This window comes from Nyctibius grandis, chromosome 21, assembly GCF_013368605.1.
Source record: "Nyctibius grandis isolate bNycGra1 chromosome 21, bNycGra1.pri, whole genome shotgun sequence".
NCBI classification, from domain to species: Eukaryota; Metazoa; Chordata; class Aves; order Nyctibiiformes; family Nyctibiidae; genus Nyctibius; species Nyctibius grandis.
The window spans coordinates 5852559-5875768 of NC_090678.1; the positions used below are offsets into that span (position 1 = coordinate 5852559).

Here is a 23210-nt window from a genome sequence, read left to right on the forward strand (position 1 = left end):
ATGTTCTAGGCTGAATTGGTTACTATTTTATTCAGACTTTCCTGGTAGGATCTGGTGAACTGAACAGCCAAAATCACAAACGATTTCAAGTTTCTGAAATGTCCTATTTCCAAAGCTAAACTCTTGACATTCCAAACCATGTGAAAACCACCCCATCTTTATAGCAGCAAGCTCTTTCTCAAAGTATGTTTTGAAGTTGGTAAGTGGCTTAAGATGGCGACTTGAAAAGGATGTGCTCTGTAGGCCGTGTTGGCTTCTAGGGTTTCAAGAAAACAAGATTTTTCTTCTGATCCTATTTTTTTGTTAAAAAGAGGGTCTTTATCTTATTTTTTTGCACCCGAGATTCAACATACTAAATTTCAAATGGTGATACAAAACCAAGTTACAGCTTATGAATTTTGAGATATAGTATTAACTATATGTCGTATATATATATAAAAACTCTTACAGTATTGATACTACAAGAGATGACAAATGTACTTTTATATTCAAGACTTCCTTTGCTGCTTTTTATCAGGTAGTGGTTTTGTCAATATTGGTTTTGAAATCTTATTTTTTCAAAGTACCTTCAATTCTAATCAACACTTATGATTGCAGAAAGAATTACGTATTAATAAATAATTGTTCTTACTATTACAAGAGATAGTAGTAGATACAAAGTATATATGATTTTATTCGTCAGTCCAAAATACTGCTCACCTGGCGAATACTTTTCAAAAGGTGGATAGCAGGATTTGTGGTGAAACAATTACTTTGAGGCAGAACAAGTGGAAATAGTGTGTGAAGTAATGAATGTGGTCACATATTTTTGTTTTTATGGTTTTGTCTTGGATTGCTGTATACGTTGAAAGGAAGTAGTATTTTTTGTAAACATAAGTGATTCTCTAGAGTTCGATCTTCCTAATCTTACAGCTTTTGCACACCTTTTGCAGGTATTTTGATAGTGATTGCAGTGCTTATTCATTGAAAAACAGTGCTGACTTGGTATCTTTTTTTTTAATGTCCTTATTTGTAAAACGCATAAGAATAATATTAACAGAGTAAGGTATTTGGTTTGGAGTGTAATGAGAGGAAGCTGCTGTTTGAAGGGAATCAGTCAGTCTGTGAGATATCACAAAGGAAAGAAGCTGAATGATGAGTAAAGTACAAAGGAACTAGAGGAAGGAATTGGGAAAGCCTGCTAAGCTGGATTTACTGTGCTCCATAGCAAGGCAGAAATCCTTTGGCTTCCTTACTTAGGAGGCAGCTTTAATATTTCTCCTCTGCTAAAAGGGGAATGAAAGAATAGTTCTGTTTTAATTTTAATTGAGGAGTCTTTGTAGCCTGCATGTGAACAGGAGCATGCTCTGTCAAAGAGAATTAACCACTTTCCCCTTGCTTTCCTTGCATACGCAGCTTTAATGATAATCTGTGCAATAGAAGAACTGATTAAATGCTCATTTTCTTTTGCTTCTCCTTAATATGCTTCTTAGCTTGCATTGTAGTTGATAGAGCTATATGGAGCATGGTATTTTTCTATAAATATGGTAATTCAAACAATAGGCATTATCTTTCTGCAGTTAGTACCTCAAATGGAAGAGGCAATACGTGAGTATTCTGAGACCAAGTCTGCACTTTGTTGCAAAAAAAACAAGATAGCAGCTAGAAGTTGAGTTACAGGTATATCTCAGACTTTTCCTGGAATTGCTCATGTTTTAAAAATACATTATTTAATCTCTTTTTTTTTTGCCCTTTCACGGATGCTTACCTTTGGAGAAGTAATTTTACTGAGCTTTTGCCAGGTGAATGAAAATGTGTTTAAAGTTTCAGACTAGCAAAGTTGTTCGTATTGCAAAACCAGCATGCTCTTGAATACTAATAATATTCTCCATCAACAGTTAGAAGAGCAGGAGTTGCAAAAAGATCAGGTTGAGATATGTTAACCAGTGCATGTGGAAGTCTGCATCAAAGTAATAAAACTCCTTCCAAAATTTAAAGAAAAATCTCGCAGTGTGAAAGTAGCCTGCCTTTAATGAACAGAAAATGAAGTGTTGTAAGTGTATGTGTTCTATTACCTTCCGCATAACAGTGTATAGTTTTTCTACTTCAGATGTTGGGTAATAACTATACAATGTTAAATGCAATTAATTTTAAAGTTCTTTGCTAGATGCTATCCTTTTCTTGTTCTTTCTGCCTTTTTTGCTATCTTAGTTTTAAACTCTTCCTCCTTATTTTGTAGACACTGCTCTCCTGTTCACTACTTCTTCTCTGTCTTTACGTCTCACCACTGGGCCTCTCTCAGTGTCTGTTTTCCCAACCTCCACCCCAAATTCCAGCTGTATATCTACAACCAATTGGTCAGGTAACTGTATCTTTCTCAAGTGACAGACTCTTTGATAGAGCATGCTCTGTTCAGTCCTAGAAAGTCAAGAGGTTCTTCGTCAGTGAACGTTTTTGATGCTTCCCTCACTCTTTCCAGATCTTTATTAATGACATAGACAGTGGGATTGGATGCACCCTCAGCAAGTTTGCAGGTGATGCCAAGCTGAGTGGTGGAGTTGATTCTCTAGAGGGAAGGGATGCCATCCAGAGAGACCTTGACAGGCTTGAGGAGTGGGCCAATGTGAACCTCATGAAGGTCAACAACGCCAAGTGCAAGGTCCTGCACGTGGGTCAGGGCAATCCCCAGTATCAACACAGACTGAGGGATGAATGGATTGAGAGCAGCCCTGCAGAGGAGGACTTGGGGATGCTGGTGCACAAAAAATTCGATATGAGCTGGCAATGTACACTTGCAGCCCAGAAAGACAAGTGTATCCTGGGCTGCATCAAAAAAAGTGTGGCCAGCAGGTTGAGGGAGGTGATGCTCCCCCTCTACTCTGCTCTCGTGAGACCCTGTCTGGAGTACTGCATCTAGTTCTGGGGTCCCCAGTATGAGAAAGACGTGGACCTGTTGAAGCAGGTCCAGAGGAGGCCACAAAAACTGATCAGAGGGCTGGAACACCTTTCCTACGAAGACAGGCTGAGAGAGTTGGGGTTGTTCAGCCTATAGAAGAGAAGGCTCCGGGGAGACCTTATTCTGGCTTTTCAACGTATAAAGTGGGCTTATAAGAAAAATGGAGAGAGTCTTTTTACCAGTGCCTGTAGTGATAGGACAAGGGGTAATGGTTTTAGACTAAGATCTAGATTAAATATAAGGAAGACATTTTTTACGATGAGGGTGGTGAGACACTGGCCCAGGTTGCCCAGAGAAGTTGTGGATGCCCCTTCCCTGGAAGTGTTCAAGGTCAGGCTGGATGGGGCTTGGAGCAACCTGAGCTAGTAAAAGGTGTCCCAGCCCATGGCAGGGGGGTTGGACTAGATGATCTTTAAGGTCCCTTCCAACCCAAACCATTCTGTGATTCTGATCTCTTATTCCTACTGTGTTCTGAGTGGCAGGCAGACACTTCACTTTGCTCCCGCTGTCTGGTCTCTACTTCAGAATAGCTGCTGAAACCGTCTAGTTTGGGCTTAAAGTCGGTATACCTTGGGTACAAGTGTACAGGTTAGAGCAGCACGTTAATGCTTCCAGGTTAATATTTGGAATGCACGGATAAAATGTGTGTTGTTAGCACCAGAGAAAGAGACTTTGAAATCATGCTGGTGTAGTGTGAATGCTGCTGCTTCTTCCTCTTTGCTCTCCTAGATTTCGAGCTTCATAGATGCCAGATCTGGGTTTGCTTTGTTTTCTTCTGTAAAGATACCCGTGCTTTTGAGGAGAAACATGTACCCTTGGTGTTGCAACTGGAACCCTCTAGACTGTAGTAAATATTAAGGCAGTGTGTATGCTACGTAGTGGCTCTGACCTTTTAAACCCCAAGGTTATAAAAGGGTCTGCATCTTTAGCCATGCTGCTTTAGTCCTCCTCTTCCTGTAGGCTGAATGTTGGAATCCTGTTTCTCTCCCATCACTTCTTTTGACTTACCTTTCTTATTAAATAGTCTTTGCGTGGTGATTAGTTTCATGGTCATTTAGTTAATTCTCCTCCTGTTTGTGGTCTTCTGAGTTAATTCATTTGACATCTGCTTTTAAGGAGTCCTGCTCTTTTGAATCCATTTATTTCAGCCTTTCTCTTGCCCTTTATTTCACCTGGACTTGCCTCCCTCAAGGTCCAGTAGACTGTGAAGGTCCAGACATTCTGATGAAATCAAACAGTGGGTGAAGGAAGAAGAGAAAGGTGCCTTTTGCATTGAGATCATTGTAATGATGACCTCCATAACGAGTTACAAATACATGATCTGCTAGACTAATTGCAACTGATGTGTATCTGAAAGTAGGAGCTGATAAATCTGATAGTGCTGGTGAAAGACACAACATAAGCATGACTGCCTGTGTCATGTTTGTAATGCAATTACTGTTGGCAGTATAGTTTCTTAATGATATTAATCTGTTGGGTTTGCCTAAGAGTGGACAATATTTGATGTTTGTCTGTAGAAAGTTATAAAGTAACACATAGAATCATGGAATCTATCAGCTTGAAGGTGGCAGGTGTTCCAGAGACTCTGAGGTGCTTCTGGTTTTCACCTGCTCTTGTTTTGATCATAGGAAAGAAGATTGTGGGCATATCTTACTGGCTTCTGAAACATCTGTCTTCACATCATAACTTGTCCACCTTATCTGAATCTGTCTTAGAGAAGGACTTATCTGAAGCTTAACCTTTCTGATCAACTGCCAGCTCACTTTTCCAGGGAACAGAAAAGGGACCTGGGGGTCCTAGTGGACAACAGGATGACCATGAGCCAGCAGTGTGCCCTTGTGGCCAAGAAGGCCAATGGCATCCTGGGCTATATTAGAAGGGGTGTGGTTAGCAGGTCGAGAGAGGTTCTCCTCCCCCTCTACTCTGCCCTGATGAGGCCTCATCTGGAATATTGTGTCCAGTTCTGGGCCCCTCAGTTCAAGAAGGACAGGGAACTGCTAGAGAGAGTCCAGCGCAGAGCCACGAAGATGATTAAGGGGGTGGAACATCTCCCTTATGAGGAGAGGCTGAGGGAGCTGGGTCTCTTTAGCTTAGAGAAGAGGAGACTGAGGGGTGACCTCATTAATGTTTTTAAATATGTAAAGGGCAAGTGTCATGAGGATGGAGCCAGGCTCTTCTCAGTGACATCCCTTGACAGGACAAGGGGCAATGGGTGCAAGCTGGAACACAGGAGGTTCCACATAAATATGAGGAAAAACTTCTTTACGGTGAGGGTGACCGAACACTGGAACAGGCTGCCCAGAGAGGTTGTGGAGTCTCCTTCTCTGGAGACATTCAAAACCCGCCTGGACGCGTTCCTGTGTGATATGATCCAGGCAATCCTGCTCCGGCAGGGGGATTGGACTAGATGATCTTTCGAGGTCCCTTCCAATCCCTAACATTCTGTGATTCTGTGATTCTGTGAATGCTAAGTGAGCAAACGAGAAATGTCCCTTAGCAGGAGAGACCTGCAGATTAGCCAGTTGGTCATTCCAGTCTCTGTAAATAAAAGGGTTTTTTTTTTAAAAAATGAGAGATTAAAAGGCACAAACAAAATTGTTATCTGCTTTGCAGCTTAAAAACTTTGATGCTAAGTGTTTAGGATGGCTTGAAAATTACAAATTACAAAGGTATTTGCAAAGCAAAATATCACAAGCCTTCGAAGACTGCCTTTTTAGGCACCACACCTTCTGTACAAATGACGAGCTCTCACTCTAGCTGGCAAACCATGTATTTTCTACAGAGTGATTCTGTGACATCTTAAAAGATTCAGTGTAGGAGATGAATGGATTGATATACACTCTTCTCTAGACTTAGCATGTCAGAGGAAGTGTGTGCAATTGATGTTGAACTTGCTTCCATTTACTATCTTAAAGGTTAAATGCTATGATCTTGGTTACTCCAGTGTTTAGAAGTAAGACCAGAGATACTGTTGGTCAAGAGCTGGCAAAGAGAACTAGTATATGCATACGAACCTATTCATACCTACAAAGTTCTGTAAGAATTTCCTTATTTCTGAGGTTTTGTGGATCACCTAAGAAGTCTTTGTCAGAAAGAAAATATCTGCTAATTTTCAGCATGAGCTTTACTTTTTATCTGTTCTTAAACTAGCAGCCAGATATGTTAGTAACTGGGAGAAAACAGTCCTGCATCCTTATTCTCTTGATGCTGTCAGCTCACAATCAGCATTCCAACTGTGGTGATCCATAGAGATGATGCTTGAAGGAAAAAGGATAAAAGCTCCAGAAATTCAGGAGAACTATTAATATAGAATCACCTTCTCTTATAATTATGTATTTGGAAAGACTGTGGAGCAACTGGGGTTACAATTTTTATGTCATTGGGATTAGCAAAAAGAAAGGTTCGTTTTTCAAACAGTCACTGCTTTCTTGAGGGTTCCAGTTTAATACCACAGGTACTTTTCATGTCCTGAAATTGGGGACTTATCCTGTCGTTTTAGTGAATAGTTAGTAGCATTTTTAATGATTGTGAAGATCTTTAAAATGTAAGCAGCATGTTTACTGTATGTTGTAGACTTTACTTACTGCAAAGAAAAAAAACTCGTCTACTTGAGTTTTTTTTCAGCAGCACATCAGAAGTCTAGGAGATAGTAGTTAGTGTGGATATTATCCTAGGAAACAATTCAAACAGCTATGATTCTGGGAATTGTGGCAATAGAGCATCTGGGTATCAGGACCTTTGAGTGTGGTTGGCTGTTTTCCCATTGTCTTCTGCTCTGTCTGTCAGGTTCCTAACTAAGCGAGAACAGAAGTTGATGCAGCGTCGACAACACGCTGAAGAATTGTTGGAGTGGAAACGCCGCCTGGATGCAGAGGAAGCAGAAATACGGCAGATAGAAAAGAAGGCTTTAGCTGCCTGGGACAAAGAACTGCTCAAAACCAAAATAGCCAAGAAAGAGCTGGGGGATCAGAGAACCGAGCCCAAAGGTAAGAGGAAGTGGAGGGAAGTGATGCAAATGACAAGAGTAAAGCATAATTTCACACAACGATTGCTTAGGTTTGCACTTTCTTCCTTTTTTGATGTTTTGGTGGTGGTTGTTCTTGTCTAGATGCTCTTAGAATCTTGATTTCTGCACTCTGCTGCCTTGTGTTGCCTTGTTCTTCTAGCCGTATTGTACACCTTAGTTAAATGTGTATTCCTCCTTTGCTGTATGTCTTCTCAAGTGCAGCATAGACCTATCAGACATTTCTACATATGATTTATATTTCTGTCTTTCAAAACAAAAATATTGCATGATCTTTTGCTGATCATCCTTTGAACTTACTCTATTAAACCCATTTTCCCCTGTAGTGCTCAAAGTGTCTATCCTGTTAGGCTTGTCACTACTGGTGAGGATGGCTCTGATCAGGGGCTGCTTTCCCCTTGTCTGTGTTTTCAAAAAATTGAAAGCATTTTTGTCTTCTCTCTGTCGTTAATGCGATATAACTTTGAAATCTGCAACTGTGCTAAAATGTGCTAGGATGTGATTAATATAAAGGATGCTATTGTGAGGAAAAATAAGTTCCCAGATGTTGGGAGCTACAGCTTTACTGTTCTGTCTTAAGTGGACCATACTTTCAGCATGAAGCACAGAGAACTGGATTGCAGTGGGAGAAAATAATGACACTTCAGGGATTGTTCTAGAAACAATCCATTTTCTTTTTTTTTTTTCCCCTCTTTGCTGAAAGCAAGCAGCACATCCTTTGACTGTGCAAAGGGACTTCAGAATTGTGCCCTATTACACTTGTTACTGAAAACAGTCACGTGGATTTTAGGCATTGTAAGACATCTTAAAAATTACATGTGTATGAGTCAGTAAGTTCCAGTGAACAAAAATTCAGCGTGAATGCTGAATTCTCATTAACAGATGAGAAAATACACTTGCTTTCTATTAATTATATCTACCAGTAAGCATTGGAGCACAGCCCTGCTTCAGAAGTTCCTCTCCACAGCCTTTGCTTGAATATTGAATAGTTCTCCATGGCTGCCTCAGTAATGCTGTGAGTCCTGCGGAATTTAGTAAACAGGAATATTGAAAACCCAACTTATTATTTTACTCGTTGCCCGTTGAGAGACTCATGATGAAATCATAACATTAAAATGTTTTCTGCAACTACTGTAAAGGAAGCAATCAATTCCAAATTCAAGATCTGGCTTGCAGATTATATACTCCTTCATGACTTCTTCAGACTAATAGTGACTCTTGCTGGTATATGGTCAACTGGAATGACAGGTTTCCCTAATAATCTTTTTGGAGTGTGTTGTCTGGAAAATGTTAGACTATCCTGAAAACCTCTTTATTTTAGACATTCAGCGATCACTGAGAATGTTTGGCAGTTCTGTGGTAAACATAATTGTTCTTGCTAAATATTGCACCCTCGGTGTCTAGGTGAGTGAAATAACACTTATCAATTTGACATGTGTTGGTAGCAGTTACTACTTTATCTGCAGGCAGCGGTATCTCTGAAGGCATATAAGTCAATGCAAGTTCTTAGGTGCTTTGTTTTTTTTCTCTCATTATTCGATCTCAGAAACGGCTAGTGAAGAAGAGTCTCCAGTGCCTTCCTGCTCTCATCTGAACAGTGAAAGCTCTATCCCAGAAGATCTTGGCAGTCTACCTGCTGAGTCTGTCCCATCAGAGACTATGGGCCGTGGACAGCCAGGAAGCCCAGATCAGAGTACAGCTAATGAAGAAATGGTTTATTCTGAAGAGTTCAAGTCCTCTACCTCACCTGGCAAACTTGTGAGTGAGCTTTTTATGCTATATGTATTCTTATACTTGTAGAAGGTTATCAGAGAAGTAGTAAGTATAGCCAGCCCAGTTGTCAAAGCAGAGATTAAACTGTTCTCTGTGTTTGCAGTACCATTTTACATTACTGTGGATAAACATTGTGATCAGATATGTTCTTTGAAGTCTTGAGGCAAAATTGCTTCAGCACAGAGTTTAGATATTTTTAAACTTGTGGGTAGCCTCGCAAAATGTTTTGCGTATGCCACGTAGGTATGCGCTATTAAGTGGTGGAACACTGACCCAGTTTACCAGTGTGAATTAGCTGTAGGCTAGCTTGTTACCATTGTATAAATTCTTTGAGGCCATGGAAACTATGCTCTGTTTTTCCGCTTTGCTTTACTTGCAAGTAGTGTATCCCAAAGTATAGCTACAGGATGAAGAAGCAGAGCTGTAATCTCACACACAATCCTTTGGGTTTCAGATTATGTCTGCTTGCTAGCTAATTCTGATTTATTGTTCTGTTCCAACTGTTATTTCTACTTGGTTGATAATTTTGATAAGTTTCATCCTGATAACTTTGCCCTGTGAGCAGTGAGACAGAAAATGCAGTGTCTGTGGGGTAAAAGAACTAGACTTATTACAAATACTTTCTTGGAAAGTTTGAGAAGATAGTGAGGTAAAATGTCTAATATGTGTTAGAGGTTACGTTCAAGGTGTGTGAAAGGTTTGTGGTATAATGTTGCAGCAGTAAGAGCATTTTGGAAGAATATCTGCTGATCGAATTTTTTGCCTGGCTACAGAGAAATAGTGCTCTATTGTGTTACTGATTTAGAATGGCATCTTGGCACCCCTTACACGGAATGGTCCTTTTGGTTTCACAGATGTATTTAGTGTGGGTTCTTATTGCCGTGGTTGTTACCAAATCAGATTACATAAACTGTATTGAACACCTGTGAGTCAGAACCATGTCAGTTCACTTAGGTAGTAATAGAGTAGCCTAAGCAGGTTTACTGAAATCGAAGCTCAAAGCAAGCAGTCAGCTACTGCTGCTCTTGGTGTTTTTGTTTTATTGTCTAGCAAACTAAGATTAAATTCTACTTACGATAGCTGGATAGGTACCACTGCTTATGAGATGTTCTCTAGCCATGCTGTTCTTCCCTTGTAACTAGCTCCTGATGACAATGATCTCCAACTTTCAAACTGAGCTTTACAAGCAATTACTTCTTTGTCCTTTTCTTCCCCCATAGTCCTCTCCTAAAAGCAGCATATCTATATCAAAGCAAGATTCCAGCAAAGGCAGCCACAGAACTGGAGGACAGCTGCGTTCACCTGTGAAGTCTCATCAGATATCTCACAACTGGTCTGATGAATCTTTATCTATGACACAGTCAGGTAAGTGTAATATCTGCTTGTGTCTAAATTGTTTTTTCAAAGCTTTTCCTTTTAACAAGTAGCATTGAAATGCAGATGTAGATGTGGGGAGGCAGACAGAAATTTCTGGAAGTTGCCAAGGTTTGGAGTTTTGTGGGAGTATTTTCCCATGATGTAATTTGATCACTTCATCTTAAGAAGGTCTTAGTGTAAGAGGGTCTATATATTATCTCTTCTTTTAGAAAGCAACACAGGTTCCTGCAAACAGGTGTGAAGAAGATAGAGTCAATAGTTAAGGTAGTCATAGGGTTTAAAAATACCAGGGTTAGCTGTGCTTTTAACAGGTGACACTTCTCCACCCCTCATGTTGTAAGAAAGCAGAATACGGTTCAGCAGCATATGATCATCCTCCTTCTGAACACAACCTGGCTTCAGAAGCAGTATAGCTCTGTTATTGTGGCAGTATGAGTGAGCCTGTTGGACCTGCACTGGCACATGCAGAACGAATGGATACTTCAGGACATATGTTTTTATTTTTGCAGGAAAGTTTGAACTGTGTGCAGTGAAACAGGACCTAAGATTGCATTTTGAGCTATAAAATACAAGATATACTATATGGACTCTTTATCACAGGTCTTTTATGCAGTATCTAAGCTGGCTACCAGTCAATGCTGAGGGAGAGAGTATTAGAAGTGAACTGGTACAGAGTGGTCCTTTCCCTGGTGTGCTCTGGCAGTCTGTTAGTCATGTGGATTGCAGGGCTTCCTGAACCACCATTCAGTGGGTCACCATCATCAGCTCTGTTACGCTGTGAAGTCTGTTTTGAACCTTTCTGTGCTTTTAGTCTTACGTCTTGTATTCCACAGTGCAGCTGATACAGCATCATAAAATACTTATTAGCAAATGTGATAGCATTTTCCTGCTCGTTTTTTTAATTCCCTAAACAATCAGTAAGTCTGTAGTGGAAAAAGAATTAGGTCGTTCTATTGTATGTGATTAACAGATAACTTATTGGCATGCATACATATCCAGTCTTTGTGGTGCTTGATGTAGCAAGCTTAATGATCTTTTATGTTGGGGGTTTTTTTTGTTAATATGTATGTAAGTGCAATAGAAACACAGTAATTTTGAGGCAGCTGTTCTCCTGCTGGATAGAGAAATGAATACGTAACACGTAGGTATTTGCACGTAGTAATTTGTATTGGAATTCTGTGTGGAGGGCAGTTCGCAGCACAGTGAAGCATTCAGCATCTTGATAAAGTTATTTTCAAGTTCTGACTAAGAAACCACAAAAGGCAGCCATTATGAAAAGTAGAGCAGGCAACAGTGATCATGGAAATAAGCTTTTTTGAAAATAAAGTATTTGCAGTCTTTGATTTCAAATGCTGAAGAAAGGTATGGTGGGAAGTCAATCAGGATGGTGCTGGTTTCACAATAAATCATTCCATTGTAAAGAGACAAATCTTCCAAGCTGCTGAGTAGCAATGAAGTCATTGCTACGTCAGTGCGATGCATGCGTAGACAAGGTCGTCAAAGATGAAAGCATGTGCAGATCTTTCCCTTGTGAGTTGATCCAGAAAAGCTATAATTACATAATGGTCACTTACTATTCGGGAGGAGATGTTAATTACAGTGGCATCATAAAGTACTCCTGATTAGCAAGTGGGATTCCATTCCTTTTGTGCTGGTTTTTTTTTTTTTTTTTAAATTCTCTAAATGGTTAACAACAGTTGTTAATGGAAAAAGAATACAGTAGTTTGATTGTATTTACTGGCTGTTCTTGATGATGAAATCCTTCATTATGGTGGTTTGTTGTCTTGAGAAATGAGATTGATTAGCAAAATGCCCTGCTGTTCCTGCTAGCTGACCAAATAACGCTGGTGACTTACTTTCTAGGGTGTTCAGTAAAGCAATTGGCGTTTATGACCATCCAAGCCTTTTGGTCCAGAAAACATTATAGGTAATATTGAGCATTAGAAAAGCAAACCAGCCAAGATCCTTCTCTTAGGAGCTGCAGCTGCTGCTATAGAAGAGGAAGGGGGACATCAGCTGCAGGGAGGAGCTCCAGTAAGACTATGTCAGATAAATATTTTGAAGAGTTTTTGGTACTTAATTGTGGTAGCACCGATCTGGGACAAGGATGTTGCTTTGCAGTATGTCAGTATACATTTAAAACAATAAACAAGGAGACATAATCAGGTGAGTGGGAAAGAATTAAGTAATGAGGCGCTGAGGCAGTCTCTCTATAAAGTCTGAGAGGTCTGCGAGACTAAGAGGTTGTTACAGCAGAAATAATGAAAGTAGCAGAGTTACTGGTTGAATGGGGTTATGCAGAGAATAGATCTAAGTATCTGGGGATGGTGTCCCAAGGGAAAAGAGGTTAGAACGTCATCAGAAGGGCTGGAAGACCAGGTTGCAGGGAGTTCTGGGGATGGAGAGGAATGGAGGAGAACTTATTAAAATTACTAAGGATAATGATTAAGAAAAAAATTGTTCAGGTGGAAAATAGCTACAGCCGGTAATGACATTATAGGGAGGTCTGTACAATTGAACTTGGAGCAAAGATATGCCGAGTAACTTTGTATAAGCTGTTACTGAGTAGTCCACCACATGTCTAAGCTCAACACTACCTCCATTCACCCTGAATAAACTGTCATCCTGAGGCCTGGCAACAGTGAAAATCTCTGCATTGTTCAAACTGACTTTCCTTCCAGCTACTGACCAGTCAGCTCTGCATTTCATAGATATATTTAGTCTAGGTGGAAGAAGATCTAAATTGTCCAGAAACGTAAACTTCTTTTGGAGTCCTCTGTTCCAAGTGAAATTCTTATCAATGAAGTGCACCCTGTAGCTTGAAAATATTGTGATTGTAAAGAAATATTTCAGATCTATTTTTGGTATGCATCTGAGTTATTGTATTTTTAAATATGTCAGAAAAAAATAATTTCTGCAACAGCTGACATGATAAGCAGTTAATGAGGTAGCAGCATAAACATGGGCTGTTGATGTGAACAAGTTTGGTAACAAGTTACTGTATGTATCAGAGCCTTTCCCTTCTAAATTAAATAAGATGCAACACTTTTTCATATGTTATATAGTAGTGTTATTAATCTGAGATTCCACTTTGAGTCTTATTTTGTTAAAGTTAACACGTTGACATTAAATTCTTTGATATTTTGCTTGGACCATATTTTGTATTTACTAAACGACTGTTCATTGCTAAACTTTTTCAGAAACCACATCTGATCAAAGTGACATTGAAGGACGGATCAGGGCCCTGAAGGATGAGCTGCGGAAAAGAAAGTCTGTGGTTTACCAGCTGAAAAAGGAACAGAAAAAGAGACAAAAGGAGAGACTGAAGGCCCAGGAAGCCAGTTTGATCAAACAACTGGAGGTTAGGAAAAGTAGGGAGAAGGGCAAAGTAAAAGATTGTTAGCCTTGGATAAATCATTATAGTATGGATGTCGTTGGGAGTATATTGCATCAACAGCTGTGAAAGATGTATTATTGTAATAGAAGTGTGACTGTGTTCTGGCTATTTAACTGTCTTCAACAATGAACCAGAGCCTTGAGGCAAAAAAGCCATTCTCTTTTAAAATGTCTATCTTTAATGGGTTACTAGCAGTGTTCAGGGAGCTTAAGTATGTTTATACATATCAGTATTGTAGCTTGGATTAAGGAGTGATGCTCATGTAGTTCGTTTTTGAAAGCGAAGTATTAAAATTTCTAGGATTCACAACTGCAGAGCTTTAGGAAGTTAAATGGATTGCTTTACAGAGAAACCGAGTGTATTCTTTATTCATTTAATAGGTTTTGATTGCTGAATTGTAGTTATGGTTTAGTAGACTAACAGCCGTAACTGTTTTTTCATGTGCAGTCCTATGATGAGTTTATCAAGAAGACTGAAGCAGAGCTGAGCCAAGACCTGGAGGCATCACCCACAGCCAAACCTCAGATTAAAACTCCATCCTCAGCTGCTGCTGAAAAACCGAAGATCAAGGCACCACCACTCCACAGGTAACTGGGATTTCTTCTTCTTTTTGAGATTATTCTGAAGCTGCAGTGGATGCTGGTTTAGCAGAAACCACGAGTGCGAGGAAAGCTGATAACTTCTCTTCCTCAAAGCAGTGGGCAGTAGCAGTATCCTGTTGACCTATTTGTGGTCTCATCAGACCCAAAAAAGATAAGATGTACTGTCCCTGTAATTCTATTCATCTCACTTTTGTCCCGCCCAGCATTTCACATCCTATTTTCAAGTTCTTTCTGAACAATAATTTTCAATCATGCAAGAATTGTGCTAAATGGTTGTATGGATTACAGAGCTGAAGGAATTTTTTCCCATTTTGGTCACTCATTCTGCCTGCCGTACTGTGTGAGGCAAACCATTCATCTTTGCAACTTAAATCTGGTTGAGATCTTATATTTTAAAGGGTAGAGAATTCAACTGATTTCTGCACTTCCTGCTGTATTTTTAAATGTTCCTTTTCTCCAGCAGATGGTGCAGTTTTAGTGCATTCAAGCAAAAAGAAAAAGTAATTTTCTTTTTCTCTTTTTTTTGGCTGCAAAAAAGGCTAAAGTTTGATTAGCCTTTTAAAAAATTACTTTCCAGGACTCGCCAAACTCTAACCTCTGTCCTCATTCCTGTTTTCTAAGGTCACAGTATGTTGACAAAGCAAACTATTTATGTTATCATTGGTGTGGTATTATAATTATAGATGCATGTATTTCCATTTTTATCTATTAAAAAAAAGCCCAAAACAACACACTCTGGTGTAACCATGATTCATGCAATTTCATTTTTCAAATTCAGGCCTGAGACAGCTAAAAACTGGAAATCGCTGTCTGAATCAGAGCGATCCAGAGCATCTTTGGAATCCATTTCAGAGCATGCAGGTATGTAACTGGAAGAATCTGTACTACAGACTAAGATCCTGAAGGCTGACTGTTTTAAACTTCTTTAATCTTTTTCTTCTCGATTCAAGAAGAAGTTTTAAGAGAGCATGTAGGCTTCATAAAACCGTAATGATCAAGCTGTATTTTTTACTATTTTTATTTAGTAGGCTTCTGCTTTTGCTGTTTCCTGTATATTCAGTATTTGGTTTTATTCATGCTGAGGTTTGTGTGAAACCATAATTACATGACAACTTTTTTCCTTTCTTTTGTTTTCTGTTCCTTTACCACTTGAGGAAAGTAAGGAAACCAAAAATAATGAAGAATTTAGGAATAGAGGTTTTTTTAGATACTTTTCAATGTTTTGCTCTTGATCATTATCTAATTATTATCTACCATTCTGATCTTGGTTGTATTTGCGTCTTGCAATCAAATAGCTTCGCCCTTACCTTGGATTCAGTGTTGTACAGCATTATGAAATACTGGTACAAGGAACAGAATAGGAAAGAAAGTGTGAGAACCCCAGAACTGAAAGAATGTTGCTCCTGTTCATAGGAGAGCTAGAAATGTATGTTTCCAAGGCACCAGTTTGTATCTTCTTTTAGCATAGAAACCTTGATGTTAATTTTGTTGCCTATGGTTGCAGTTTTCAATAAAACAATGCAGGCTATACAATCTGCTGTAATTCACTTTTTATTTTCCTTCAAGATGCTGTGTCATCAAGAACTGAGAGATCTGTGTCTGTGCGTACCAAGAAGGTGGCTGTGACAGATGTTCATGCAGAAGAACCTTCTAGAACATCTTCCTCAGTTTTAATGTCACCAAGGATTTCCAGAGCAGGGTCTGGTGATTCCTTAGATAATGTACCCTTATCATCTCTTCTCAAAGATGTAAAAGACACTAGCAGGATATCCCATGGATCAATGAACAGTGTGGTAAAAGCATCCAATGATGAGGCTGTCTTCAGTCATAAATCTGAGATACAGGAAGACTTGGAATACATAAAGTCCGAGGAATATGAGATTGAAGGTTCTCATATTAAGCCTTTGGAGAGTTCTGATGTCCTGTTGACTTTGGATAAAGAACAGGATAGCTCACTGGACATCCTTCCAAAGAAAGTCCTCCATTCTGAAAACGAACACTCTAAGAAGGAACTCTTTGATTTGGCTGTGGAAAGTCTTCATGGTACGAAAGAAATCTTAGAGCAGAGACTGGCAGATAAAGATGCTGTAACTCGCCCAAGTGTAGAAGAGTCTTCTCGCAAACTGAGCAAATCAGCAGAGGAAAAAGGTTATCTGCTTTCAGAACAACTCTTTAGTCAAAAGGAGCCATCATACCTTGAAGACTTTGAAGGATACTCTTCCAGAAAACAAACATCGCTTGAAGAGACACTTCCTGGGCAACGTTACAAAGATGACTTTGAAGCATCTCTTTTCTCTCCTAACGGGGATGCTCAGTCACTGACAGAGCACTCACAGCACACACAAACCAGCAGAAGTAGATCCACCAGCCTTGGCAGTGATGGCGAAATCAGTGAATACCTCAGTGACAGGTCTTTCTCTCTCTCTGGCAGCATGCATTCAGAAAGGTTATTAGAACTTAAGTCCCCAACAGAACTTATAAAAAGTACTGAACGCAGAGACGTGGAGCAAGAACAGGCCCCTACCGAAGCACCGCTATGGGCCTCTCTTTCGATCACAGAAGAAACAGATAGTTTGCCAAATTTCAACATTGGTGATAGAGTACTTGTGAGTCAAGTCCAACCTGGAACACTGCGATTCAAGGGCCTGACCAAGTTTGCCAAAGGGTTTTGGGCTGGCGTGGAGTTGGATAGACCTGAAGGGAACAATAATGGAACTTATGATGGTATTAAATATTTTGATTGCAAAGAAAAGCATGGTATTTTTGCTCCTCCTCAAAAAATCTCTCACATTACAGAAAGTATTGATAGCCATTTAGACACAAATAAGGATGAAGACTCATTCTTCGATGATAGACTGGAGAAGCAACACAAAACTGAGCAGCGAAACAGAGGAAGTTCCAAATCTGGCAAAGAGGATGAAAGCCAGAGCAGAGATGCAACAGAGAACTATTCCCAGGGTAAGGCTCCTGCAGACACAGCTGTTGCGGAAACCTCAGCTGGGGAAAGAGTTGATGAGGAGTTGTCTTCTAAAGCAAACAGCATAAAGGAGATTTCTGTAGCTATTGAATCACTTGCCCAAGAACAGTCAGTGGTGGATTATCTGAAGCATGCTGTAAAAGAGGCGGCCAGCCTTGCTCCTCTCACTTCTGGTGTTGTGGATGAGATTTTCGCTGCTCAGTTGGATGACATCTCGGATTTCCTTTCTGAAAAACTGGAGAGGCAGAAGACACTGGGGGAAGAATGTGCTGAAAAGTTAGATGATCTCTCTCCTGGAGTTGTGGAGAAGCCTGCAACTCCACTTTTGGATTTGCTGGCGAAAGAAAAGAACCAGTTAGAAGCCCAGCTTAGACTACCACTTAGAGAGGAAGAAAAGTCAAAAGACCAACTGGAAAAGGTCAGTTTGCTGACAGACAGTCTACTTAGAGATTTTGTGAAAGACACGGTCAATCAGTTACAGCAAATAAAGAAGGTCAGGAATGAGAAAATCCAGCTCAGCAACAAGGAGCTCTGTGATGTGAAGGAGGAATCTGGTACCTCATCCCAGAAGGTAGAAAAGCAGATTCCCGATGGACTGAATGACTTTTTTCTAAGTTCCGATTTGGAAGATGAAAGAGAAGAACTTTCCTCTCCAGACATGTGTCCCAGACCAGTGAGTAACAGACATCTTGCACTGATTTTAAGTGTCGATTGTTCCTTTGACTGATGATGATGGAATCTGAGGAATGCTGTGTGGCACCGGTTTGTTTTCTCCCACGTTCTGTTTGGTGATGTGGAGATTGCCTGTATGCATGTCTTTTACATGTGTGTTCTCATATATCCCAGTTCACGGCTTGTTTTGGTAGCCCTACAGGCTCAAAGACACGTTTTGGCACATAAAAGTGAAAAATACTTTATTTAGGTTGCATTCTGCTTACATGTTCAATTTGTGTTTAATCCTTACCCTCAGATTTTATTCTAAAAATGGCAAAATACAATAGACTGTAAACTTACCTCTGTCTATTCTTGATATGAAATAATCATCCTCAAACATAATTAGTTGCTGTGGAGGTCGTTAAGGTGTCAGACTGCTCTCTCCACTGAAGTAATATATCATGAGTAGTGGAAGTTCAAGCTTCCTAGGAACAACCATTAATGATACAGATACAGGACTTGGCATTTCTGCTGAAGATCCCAGTAAACCTGTCTGCTTTGTCATTGATCTCAATATATTATCATCACAGAATGCTTCAGCCCATTTCACCAGTGTGAGCACCGCTCAGTCACTAAAACAGCCATCACCTGCCAAAAGCTTTTAGCCTGTTGATTTAGATCTGAGACTGCTGGTAAGTGAAGTGAAAGATTGTATGTCACATTATCAGTTTTTCAACCACTCTCCCATTTCGTAAACAGTTAAACATTAGGACAGACAGTGGGCAGGACGCACAGTCTTTTAAGCTCTGTAGGAATCCTCTGAAAGCATTCATCAGGAGTGGTAGAAACCCCAGGTATTTGAACCAAAACATTTCTAATTTTACTGTGGGCTGTTTATTATTTTTCTGAGTATTTGTGCATATGTTGCCAGTTATGTCAGTAGAGTATTTAAAAATGTAAGTTGAGTTAGACAACAGTGTGACACCGCTTTTATATTTACTCTGTGGCTCTTAATTCACAGGAGAGTCCAGTGTTTGGTGCCAGTGGTCAGGAAGAGCTTGCCAAGAGACTGGCAGAGCTGGAGCTCAATCGGGAGTTCCTCAGTGTGCTGGGAGATGATCAAGACTGGTTTGATGAGGACTATGGCCTGAGTTCCCGTAAGGTCCAGCAGAAGCAAGCTGAGGAACCAGCAGTGCTGCCCAAGGTAGAACCGCAGAAAGTGCCAACTAAGCCGTGTGAGGAGCCTTTGGCGGTCCCTCATACTGCGGTGGAGGTGGAAGGTATGGTGCATGCAGCAGCTGAGGAACTCTGGAAACTGAAAGAGCTGGGTCGTGATCTTCAAAGTTTTAGCCTTCATACAGATCTCAGGAGTACCCTCAAAGAGCAGGACACAGACACAATAAACAAGCAGGTTTATAAAAAGGTAGAGTCTTCAGGCATTTTGTTCTTGCCCTTTGTATGTTTACCATGAACAACAGCAGCCTTAACTTTTACTTCTTTCTTTGTTAAGGTGGTATTTGATTTAACAAGAGAGATCTTTGGGGAAATCTTTGCTGAGGATCCTAATCTAAATCAGCCTATTTGGATGAAACCGTGTAGGATCGCATCTGCTTACTTTCGCCGAGTAAAGGATCCAAATGATCTGGATGAAATCAAGGTAGGAAGAAATCTTTGTCATGCATAGAAAGTGAGATGAAAAGTATTGTACTGGCACTTGCCCTAGTGTTAAAAGATCATAACAGTTGTATCCAGCAAGAGATGAGTTGAGAAGAGAAATGAGATTACAAACCTGAAAGGGAGTTTGTCAAAATGGTCCTTTTTTGCTCAGCAGATTTGTTCCCCTGTCCTTTTGGCTGGTACTGGTTGCTTTTAAACCTTAGTTCTCTGTGCAGAACTGCCAGGATGACCTTGATCTTATAAAATTGGTATGCTGACAGACTGCTGCTGTAGCACATTTCAGTGGAACTCTGTGTGGGTATATTGGCATGGATCCAACGGTAGGGTTGGGCCAAATGGGATGAACTGGATTCTTTTATTCAGACACACCTGTGCCAGCCTCACAGAGGACAGCAGGAGTTGCCAGAGGAACCCAAAATTTGACTGGTGAGGGCATTGTTGTGTTTGGCAAGCCAGAGGAGGTCTCCTGGTATTGGCGGTAGTGCTCAAGAAAGGACAAAAACCCAAAAAGCTAGAGCCTGGCTGGACCTAGGTTAAACTTGCAGGGCTGAACGTCTGGCAAAACACTGTCTCCCTGAAAGCGTTCAACAAAGAACCTTCCATACAACTCATCAGGACACATCTGCCTGCACTGTTTCTTCTGAAACTGGGGGGGTGGGTCGACTGTATCTCGATTAACCTGCTGAAGAATCAACATGTTAACTGTCTAGAAAAGACAGAAATAGCATCTAGATCACTCTCTTAGTTGAGAAGACTTTCAAAAGCTGTGGCAGGGGAGAGCAGGGGTACAGGACAATGACACCAAACTCCCACCCTGCTTTTCTTTACTATTCTCCCATAAAATGAATTATCATAATCTCCTGTTTGCTGTACTGTTTAATTGAAAGTTTCTGTTCTCAAGATTGTTACAGCATTGGGTGTCATTTTTTTTTTTTTCCCTTCTGGATTTAATAAGAGTTCTACCTGTGTAATGCTGCCTCAAAGACTTTCACTGTAACTTTCTTGCATATACTGTATGCCTCTTAGCTGAACAGAAAGCTGTTATGCAATCTATAATGTGACTTTTTAGGGTAGGGACTTTGTGCATACATTTCATTTCTTAGCCCAAATGTGTTAAATCTCACCTTTACTGTTCTGTAGAGCTTCATTGCAGCTGAAGTACTGAAGTTGTTCAGCCTGAGGAAGGAGCCTAATCACAAAACAGACTGGCAGAAGATGATGAAATTTGGGCGGAAGAAACGAGACCGAGTGGATCATATACTGGTCAGTGGATGAAAATAAACAATCATGTGACATACTGTCCACCAGACTGAAGTGTGACATATGATTGTATTTTTCAGTATTCCATCATGCTGTTTAAAGAGTACAAAGTGTGCATGAGGTCTTGATAGAAGGTGTTTAATTTCAGAGAGCACCATATTGACAAAAACAGAAGCCAGTGAAGTAAGGTGACTTGAGTGAATTCTCTGTTCATGCCTACTGATTTGACTGGAATATAAATTTGCCCACTCCCAAAAGTTTAAAGCGTAAGTTTACAGAAGGAAACATTGCAATATTGGACTGAAAGGAGAGTAAACTTTTTCTTTGGGAAGGGAATATGTTTTTCTTCTTACTTTAATTTAAAATGTTTTTATTTTGAAGTAATGTTTAACTGGAAACAGTGATACTGAGAACTTAACAGAGAAGGTTGCTAACCAGATGCAGCTGAAAGGTTGTGAAAAACATTGGTTTAGAAGGGACAGTATGGGACATGATAATCCCTAGTACAAGGTACCCACTCTGCCAGATGGTACCCACAGCTAAGCATTTCCTCAGAGCTAAGCAACGAGCAGGACGTCTGCTCCTGCAGTACTTGTCATGAAGCAGTGAATGCAGCTGCCACTGGGGCAGAGGCAGTTCAGTGGTAAAACTACGTAAAACAGAGCGTGTCTGGCTGTGTACTAGTTTTTGAAAGTTACTTGTTGGCTTGTATTGCAGGATGATTAACATCTTTATTGGCTATAATGATAGTTAAGGTTCTGCTTGGGAATAGGAGTCGTCATTAACACCGTGCTTCACTTAATTATACCTGAAATTCATTCCACACACGCGCACATCTAAGTAACTTCGAGTCATGGGTCGTGTGGTCTTTTAATTGCCCATCAGTGGAAGGTTTCCAACACAGGCTTTTTCCCAGGGGTTTAATTTTAATTGTATGTAAATAGAATATCTATGTATAGGACTTGCATATCCTAGTACTCTTGATTCTGGGATATAGAGGCTGTTAAAGCATGCACAAAAAAGTCATATGTTTAGATCCCTGAGAGAACTAGTAGTACAACTATTATGCTTGTGTACCAATTTCCTAATTTCTTTGAACCATCTTGGAAAAAAAGATTCCTGACTGGAAAAAATTGTTCTAGTTGAAGGCATCCAAAGTGCTTTAGGTGGAACAAGTCTGAAGTTCAGATGATCTGGTCTGTGATTTACATGCAGCCCCAGACATCAAAGATTGATGGAGCTCTGACAAGCTTGGCTTAATAAATAATGTGCTTAATTTTATTTTGTTCTCACAAGAATATGGTAATAAAATTTTAGCTGAAGACTGGGAATAACTCTGTGAAGATTGCAGCATGCCATGCTTTAGGAATAAGGTAGTCTCAGTGACATTGCTAACAAATTTATACTGTAATGTGAGACACTATCAGAGAAACTTCTAGCTGAAAGCCTAAGGAGATACTGTTCCATTTCTCTTACTGTGTTTTATTAAAATCTCTATAAAACATGAAGTAGCTGGATAGCTTTCTCTGTCTCCTAGTCAGCCTCCAACGTGTGCTTAATGTCATGAGTTCTGTGATAATGCAAATCCAAGGTCATAAGTGGGATATACAGGTCTGTGCAAGACCTGCTGCCTATCTGCTAGGAACTCACGGTGTAGCCCTAAACTGAGGGGTCAGTTCTGGAGTTTTCCAAATTTTGTGTAAGGTATATTCAAGTAGTATAAGACTGGAATTTCCTGAAAGAGAAATCAAGACTTTTTTGGTAGGTTTAGATGCTGTAGAATCTTCTTTAGAAATCACAATTGAAAATGCTTTGTTCAAGTTTTTGTGAAGCTTTAGCCAATACACACCTCTTGCAAGGTGCAGGGGATGTCATGTGAGTACATATATGAGCTGTTTGATTCTTCACATTCTTTCACTGCTTATAAAGACAAAGACTTAATATAAAACATGATCTTTTTAAAGCAGAGGTAAACATTCTTAGGCTTCTGTTATTTGCATTTAAACTTTGAGCATAGGTCCTTCCCAGTTTCTTCATTTCCCCTTCAAGTAAAACTAACCTTCAAATAAAAACATCCTTGGATAGTTTTCTATTGAGACAACTATGTATTTTTAGTGACTGTGAGAGGATTGAATACATCTGACTGTCCAGTACTGTCTGACCCAGGAGCTAGGCAGGACTAAGGGTGAGAGGGGTTTTTCTGATACAGAGGAAGGGGTTTCTGTCATACGCCTATTAGCATATTCGTAATGACTGTCAAATAGTGGCATCGTCTGCCTGGGTGGCTCTAAAACCAGGAGCCATATCTGGTTGCTGAATTTCCTTTCATTTCTTCTGAAGGCACAGAAGTAAGTACCAAGCTATTCTATCCAGCTTAATCTCTCCCTGATTATCCTTGGATGTGTCCTTCTGGCTTTATCCCACTAAACCCAATTCCCAGTGGTTCTTGTCTTCACCAAAGGTTCAGCCTTAGGGGGGAAGAGGCACGGCGGTAGAAGCAGCCTGCGCTGCCCTGGTACTCTCTGTGATGCTGA

At 40.1% G+C, this 23210-nt stretch overlaps 1 protein-coding gene across 10 annotated transcripts in view; it reads left to right on the forward strand.

Moving 5' to 3' along the window:
• Positions 1-23210, forward strand: part of CEP350 (centrosomal protein 350) — an 81385-nt gene that overhangs the window by 49586 nt on the left and 8589 nt on the right. For 8 of the 10 annotated variants that reach the window (XM_068416775.1, XM_068416774.1, XM_068416777.1 and 5 more), the window contains exons 28-38: positions 2219-2341; positions 6722-6921; positions 8506-8717; positions 9953-10097; positions 13310-13470; positions 13954-14093; positions 14887-14969; positions 15675-17758; positions 18761-19162; positions 19250-19396; positions 20557-20679. In XM_068416775.1, the coding sequence (XP_068272876.1) occupies positions 2219-2341; positions 6722-6921; positions 8506-8717; positions 9953-10097; positions 13310-13470; positions 13954-14093; positions 14887-14969; positions 15675-17758; positions 18761-19162; positions 19250-19396; positions 20557-20679 (3820 nt within the window). The remainder of the gene's footprint in view (positions 1-2218; positions 2342-6721; positions 6922-8505; positions 8718-9952; positions 10098-13309; positions 13471-13953; positions 14094-14886; positions 14970-15674; positions 17759-18760; positions 19163-19249; positions 19397-20556; positions 20680-23210) is intronic. The other 2 variants (XM_068416782.1, XM_068416783.1) reach the window with 1 other exon arrangement.